Genomic DNA, 7,631 nt, shown 5'->3' with positions numbered 1-7,631 from the left:
AGCACCATCTGTTTGATGGTGTTACCTCCCCCTGTGATATATTTGATAACTACATCTTAACTGCTAACAACCACTGAGAATCCAGCTCAGCCAAGTTGACACAAAAAATTTTAACTATCACACCAAGGAAGCAGAGATGGGGGAGGGACCTGGTCAGGAGAGTTTCAAAGGTAGAAGAGTGATTTGACTGAAATAAAACTGTTCCACTTGGAAGAGTCAGTATAAGATTATAACAAAGATATGGGTCGTTTGTAAGTATATGAGGAAATGCATGAAATGAAACTGAGTTCGTTTAAGAAATTAGGTTTCAATGGCTCTTTGGCAAATATTCCAAGAAGAACAGAGGATATTGGTTAATATCTCCTCACCATTTATCCCTTTCAGCTTTGAAGATAGAAGAGAAGTCAACTGGAGAGGAAAGGAAAATAGAAGAAAAGTTGTTGTCAGCTGCTACGGAGTGAACTCTGATGCCTGGTAACTTTAGGTACAATAGAATGAAACATTGCCGGGTTGTGTCATCCTCACAATTGCCAGCGTATTTGAGCATCATTGTGGCTATCACGCCAATCCATCTCTCTCAGGGTTGCCCTTGTTGACCCTCTACTTCACTAACCATGATGTCCTCTAGTGATTCATCCCTCCTGATGACCCGTCCAAAGCCAGCAAGTTGGACAATATTCTGTAGTGACCCCTGAGCTAATTTTTGGACGTAGACTGACAGGTCTTTCTTCTTAGTCTGTCTTAGTCTGGAAGCAATGCTGCAACCTGCCCACCACGTATGGTCTTGCTTGTGCTGGAAATTGGCTGACAACATATGATGGTGACATAGATTACAGCCTCTTAGCAACCTGCAAGGCCCTACAGTAACAAATAGCTCCAAGAGAGGAAAACAAGGAGCTAATATAAAGGAAGAGAGAAGAGGGCTTTCAGGGAATCTGAGCACCACTGAGGCCAGACTTGGAGCTAAAGATGTGTACTCTCATTAGGAGAGGTTAGCCTCCACCTTTGGCACTGTTTCTGATGACATTAGGACCTCTGGAAACCATCAGTGATTCTCAGAAAGTGTTCCAACGTCCTGGATTGTGATCCTTGCACTTTACTGGGGCCACTCCCACTCACTCTAAGTTCCTTGCAGGCAGGAGAGAGATGGGAAGGATGCTACTCACCTGGGCAGATGTGCTGTGCAACTTAAGAAGTCCATTCTCCAGCCGTTCCATTTTGGACCTGAGTTCCTTTCCATTCCTGCGCAGCAAACTCTGGTAAAGCCTGATGAACTCCAGGAAAGATTTGGGCGTTGTGTAGTTGTAGCGTTGCTCATTGCTCAAATAAGACTGGGATGTTTGGTTGACACTTGAGTGGACAAAGGCCATGAACTTGCTAATTGACTGCTTTACTGTGGGCTAAAATCAAAGAGCAGGAAACAAAGATGTCATCTCACCATGAAGATGTGAGATGACCATTCACCCCACTCATTGCTTCACAGTATGGAATGTGTTTCAACAACTCTACCGTAGCCTGAAATTCTGAACATGGACTTCCTTGTGCCATGAGATGGGAAAGATCTTAGGGAGTAGCTCCCTTTTCTTCTCACCTCGATATTTTCTGTGTTCTGTAAGAAGCGAAGGCTGACAGACTCTAATGCTTGCTGAGGCCACTCATGGAACCAGTTGATGGCTGTGCAGTTCACAATGGCTGGGAACTTCCTGCTGCGGACCCTCAACTTGTTTCCCACAGGGGAGAAACAAAGAGTCACCTGAGAAGTGAGAAGATTGGGAGAGATAAAAAGGTATGAGAGAAACACTCATCAGAGAGACATACATGGGTTTCTTTATCTTCTAGAAAACCGAAAAGCACGTCAAACAGTGACATTTGTGAAGCTAGGCCTTTCTAGTCAAGAAAACAAGAATTCTGGGGCTGCGTGATGCTTAGAGGGAGGTTGCTGTCCAGAAAGCAGATAGTGTTCAGGCTGAGAGGGTCTATGTCTATGTCTGCACGCTGAACTCCACTAGCATCTCCCAAGATAGTCAAGAACAGCTGTGTCCAAAATACCAGTAGAGGGTCCTCTAGACCATTCTCTGGTGTCTGTGTGTTGTGGATGACAAATCCTTCTTTACCTTCAATTGTTGTCGGACTCGATCTATAAAGAACTTCCAACAGTTCTCTCTGCTGTCAACCAACCCTTGGTTCTTGACTTCATTCCTTACATTGCTGATGATGTTTTCAACTTCATCATCTGAGTAGAGATCCGGGATTTCCCCTGGGAAAACAAGAAGTACAGAAAGATACGGTAGCATCTTTTGGAATAATGCAATCTGACATGGGAAGTCATCCTTACCGTGGAGTCCAGCTTTTTGGTTTTCAGGCCTGGTGTCAGCACTTTGAAACTGAACAGATAGTGCATCTAGTCCAAACCCAGGGTAGGAGAATGCATATTCATTCACAAATGCATCAGGGATCACAGCATTCTCTTGTCTTGGAGTTAGCAGGTGGTAGCACCAAACCAAAATCCTTAATTACAACTCATGGCAACTCCATGTCTGACTGAATGGAACCACTCCGTAAGGTTTTCTTGACTGTAATCTTTACGGAAGCAGGTGGTCTTTCTTCATGGCACTCAGGTAGTGGTTGAATGCAAATCATTTATGCCATTCAGGGAGCCAAGCTGTTATGTCTCTTAAACAGATGAATAGATGCTTATGTCCACTTGATGTACCAGAAGAGTAAAAGTCTTCAATTGTCTTTTTTTCATCTTCTTCTAAAAACATTTATTTAGTAACTACTATATACTAATGACCTCTCTAGAATTTGTGCTTCCAAGGAGTTTAGTGCTTAGCAGGAGAAATGAACTGTAGCTAAAATAGCTATAAGGCCATGGATGAAAAGAGCCAAAAGAGTACATATAATTTATATGAGAGAAGAAGGGGAGTAAAAAGGGATGAGAGCTCTGGTAGCCTAGTGGTTAGGAGTTGGGCTGCTAACTGCAAGGTCAGCAGTTCAAAACTACCAGCCGTTCCATCAGAGAAAGATGAGGCTTTCTGCTCCCATAAAGATTTACAGCTTCAGAAACCCTATACAAGGTCGCTATGAGTTGGAAGCGACTCCATGGCACACAATCGCCACCATCATATCATGGGATTAAGTATATAATAATTATTATTGTGTGGTTTCTGGTGTGGTGCTGTGGGTAAGCATTGGAGTGGCAGTTTAAAACACACCAGCTGCTTCACAGAAACCCTACACAGGGTTGCTATGAGTCAGATCAGACTCAACAGCATTTGTTGTTGTTGTTAAGTACTGTGGAGTCGGATCTGACTCATAGTGACCCTGTATAGGGTTTCTGAGGCTGTGCATTACTACAGGAGCAGAAAGCCTCATCGTGTTTCTTCAGTGGGGCAGCTGACAGGCTTGAACCGCAGACTTTATAGTTCATAGTACAGTGTTTATTGTATGGAGCCACCACACTCCCTTTATAATAATCACTACATCTTAAATCAATGAAGGGAAATACAAATGACTCACAACTGGAATGTGAAAAAAAAAAATATATATATATATGGTTGGGTCCTTATTTACATTGCTCATTAGAACTAAGGGATTAATGATTTAAATATAGAAAATAAAAGTCATAAAAAGAATAGACAAAAATTAAGAAAATAATTTGAAAACTTCTGAATGGGGGAGCCATTTCTAACTACAACTCAAAATTCACATGTTTTAAAAGAAGAGAGAAATTTGACTATATAAACATTAAAGAAAAATTCTATAAGAAAAAAGAGCTCTAGTAGCGTAGTGGTTACAAATTGGGCTGCTAACCTCAGAGTCAGCAGTTCAAAACTACCAGCTGTTCCACAGGAGAAAGACGAGGCTTTTTCTGCTTCCTTGGAAAACCTAAGCAGGGTCGCTGTGAGTTGGAACCGACTCCACAGCACACTACCACCACACGATTAAAAGAACATAAGCAGATGAAACAGCGGCAACAGCAATACAGAGCAAAATACAAAACTCTCCAAGAATCAACTAAGAAAATATGTTCTTAACTCAAAGTGTAATTAAATGATTCATCTCCTTAATACATAAAGAACCTCTTGGTAAAGGAAAAATATCAACAATGCAATGATAACATGGGCAAAGAATACAAAACAAAATGAGAGTTCTCAAAAAAGGAAATAGCATGTCTCTTAAACATATGAGCAGATGTTTAACCTCACCTGCTATTCCAAAACTGGGAAACAAAACCATGCCATTATCACTTAAAAAAAATGAAAAATAAAAACCAGAAGAATGGAAAAAATTTGAAATTTAGATAAAAATTAATTATTGAGTCAGTATGTGAAAATAAATTTATATGCCCAGTCTCACTGATATATACTTTTTAATCCTAACATTATATAAAAATAAATACATAAATATATGATGATCTTAGAAATGTAAAGATGTTTAAATATAATAAAATCTATAAAAATAATTCACCACATTAATAGATCAAAAGAGTAAAGCAATATGAACATTGAAATAGATGTATATTAAAAATTCTGAACATTGTCAGTAGCTAGGAATGAATGAGAATTCTCTGAACTCAATAATAAATAAATGCCCATCTCAGCCTGTTATATGCTTTTCCTGCTATTGCTTGCTGGAAATAAAGAGGACTTGAAATACTTACTGATGAAGGTCAAAGACCACAATCTTTAGTACGGATTGCATCTCAATGTAAAGAAAACAAAAATCCTCACAAGTAGACCAGTAAATAACATTATGATAAGTGGAAAAAAGACTGAAATTGTCAAACACTTCATTTTGCTGGGATCCAAGATCAACACTCATGGAAGCAGCATTCAAGGATTCAAACAACATATTGTTGTTGTTGTTAAGTGCCATTAAGTTGATTCCAATCCATAGTGACCCTGTATAGGGTTTCAAGAAGCAGCTGGTGAGCCTGAATCACCGACCTTGTAGTTCAGATGACTTTGCGATCTGATGCCTTAGCCCACGGTGCCACACCAGGACTCCAAACAATGTATTGCACTAGGTAAATAGCTGCATAAGACCTCTTTAAAGTTTTGAAGAGCAAAGACATCAGTTTGAGGGTTATGGTACACCTGACTCAAACCTTGGCATTTTCAATTGCCTCCTAAGTATGTGAAAGTTAGACAATGAATAAAGAAGACCAAAGGAGAATTGATGCATTTGAGTTATGGTGCTGGAGACGAATATAGAAAATACCATGAACGTCCAACAAAGCAAATAAATCTGTGTTGGATGAAGTGCAGCCAGACTCCTCCTTAGAAGCCAAGACTTCTTTTCTCATACTTTGGACATGGTATCAGTGCCTGGAGACGGACATCATGTGGTAAAGTAGAGGGTCAGTGAAAAAGAAGAAGACCACCAAGGAGGTGGATTGGCACAGTGGCAGCAGTAGTGGGCTCAACAACGCTTGCGAGGATGGTGCAGAGTTTCATTCTGTTGTGAATAGGATTGTTGAGTGGGAACCGACTTGAAGGCACTTAACAACAGCAACAATCACAGCATTATTCACAATAGCAACAAGATGGGAACAACCAAAGTGCCCATTGATGGATGAATGGATAAACAAACTATGGTGGATATACACAACACTGTGGACTGCTGACACATCTGGGAAACACCTCGTAACATGAATGAACCTAGAGGACATTATGCTAAGTGAAATTTGTCAATCATGAATAGACAGACATTGTATGAGACTCCTATGGGACGTGTCATGAAAAGGTGTACACCCAGAAAGAAATATTCTTTGAAGGTTATCAGGGGTGGGAGGGGAAAGGAGGGCTTATCACTAACTAGAGATTATTCACTTGAGTGAAGGGAAAGGCAATATACAATAAGGGGAGGTTAGCACAAAACAATCAAGGCAAAGGAAGACACTGGGGGAAGTATAAGAGTTAAAGTAATGAAGATAAATACTATTACACATACAATCCTGCACTCACAGTAATAACAACAGCCCATAAGTGGATACATAGATGCTCAAGCAGACCAGGGTGGAAAGGATCATGTGACTACACCCATCAACATATATAGTTTTTTGACAGAGGCCATTTTAAAGATATTTTTATAAGTGCTGCAAGTATATCCATGAATATAGTAGAGTATACAGGGGGCAAAGTTAGTGAAGACGTTTTAGCCTAACCAAGCTCTGATAGCATAGTGGTTATGAATTGGGCCGCTAATCTCATGGTTAGCAGTTCGAAACTACCAGCTGTTCCGCGGGAGAAAGACGAGGCTTTCTGCTCCCATATAGATTTTCAGCCTCAGAAACCCTGTATAGGGTTGCTATGAGTCAGAACCGACTCCAAGGCACATAACCACCAACCACCACCAAACACCTTGAGGAAATGAATCATTGCACCTGAAGGCTGAGTACTAGAGTTGCAGGTAATAATCAAAGGTCATTGGTATAACATAATCCCCAGGCATTGTTCTATATCCTACTTTGGTAAGTATCCACTGGGGTCTTAAAAACTTGTGAGTGGCCAGCGAAGGTGCAACTATAGGTCTCTCCTTATTTGCAGTAAATAAGAGTGACGAAAGTCAAACATGCAAGGGATCTATTAGTGTAAAAGGGTTAATGGGCCATTTGAACCCAAGCCTCTATGACCCTGAGACTGGAATAACAAGATGGTACCTAGCCACCACTGCTGACCACTCTGAAAGGCATCACAGTAGGAGATCTTGGAAATAGTGGAAGAAAAATGTGGAACAAAACTCAAAATCATAAACTAGACCCTGCTTACTGGTCTGATAGAGACTAGTAGAACACCCTTCAAGTCTGGAATAGAACTCACACCCATGGCTCAACTTTTAGCCAATCAATATACAGGCATATAAAATGAATGGTGGTCCTGGTGTGGTGCTGTGGGATACAGCACTGTACAGCAAGGTTGGTTTGAACCACAAGGTTGGCGGTTCAAATTCACCAGCCGCTCCTTGGAAACCCTATACAGGGTCACTATGAGTTGGAACTGACGCAACAGCACCTAACAACAATGATAAAATGAACAGTAATACCATGGAGGCACATACTTCTCAGAACAAGCCACCGTTCGCGATCAAAAGAGTAGCATTTATCCAAGAATAAAGTTCAGAATGCAGGAAAGGACTTGTCCATCACCATTTTAACCCCAGCTCCACACAATTCTCTGTTGTCACAGTGTTGTGACACAGACTTGTGCACCAGTGCCCCCTGCCAACCATTCCACCACAATGGAGGACATGAAGGAGTACAGCAACATAAAGGAATTTGAAGAGGAGTCCAAGACAAGTGTGAGCAAGAGTCAGCAGGATGATGGTAAAATATTTACTGGAGGCTTGAACTGTGATACAAGCAAGAAAGAGCTGACTATTTGTCTTGATTTTGGAGAGGTTGTAGATTGCACGCAGTTAAAATAAATCCACTAAAATGAGGGGGTGATAAAGGCACGAAGTGACTGGCTTACACAGTTTCAAGAGGGAGTTTAGTTTAAGAGTGTGTGGGGAAAGATAACGTCCCCACTGAATAGTTTTCATCTTGTCTAGACGGGTCTGGTAAAAAGAGATGGGGATAAGATTCTTATGATTCAGTAGTGAGTAATTGTTATCATGACTAATTGCGA

At 40.8% G+C, this 7,631-nt stretch overlaps 1 protein-coding gene across 1 annotated transcript in view; it reads right to left on the bottom strand.

The window, feature by feature from the left end:
- Positions 1–7,631, bottom strand: part of DNAH9 (dynein, axonemal, heavy chain 9) — a 556,281-nt gene that overhangs the window by 158,333 nt on the left and 390,317 nt on the right. Inside the window, exons 46-48 of the mRNA XM_006863433.1 lie at positions 2,115–2,257; positions 1,592–1,753; positions 1,167–1,400 (exon numbers count right to left, since the gene is read on the bottom strand). Coding sequence (XP_006863495.1) covers positions 1,167–1,400; positions 1,592–1,753; positions 2,115–2,257 — 539 coding nt within the window. The remainder of the gene's footprint in view (positions 1–1,166; positions 1,401–1,591; positions 1,754–2,114; positions 2,258–7,631) is intronic.

This window comes from Chrysochloris asiatica, unplaced genomic scaffold (genome assembly GCF_000296735.1).
Source record: "Chrysochloris asiatica unplaced genomic scaffold, ChrAsi1.0 scaffold00054, whole genome shotgun sequence".
Taxonomy (NCBI): Eukaryota; Metazoa; Chordata; class Mammalia; order Afrosoricida; family Chrysochloridae; genus Chrysochloris; species Chrysochloris asiatica.
Note: the sequence above shows the minus strand (reverse complement) of the source record. Positions and strands in the feature narration are given on the sequence as shown.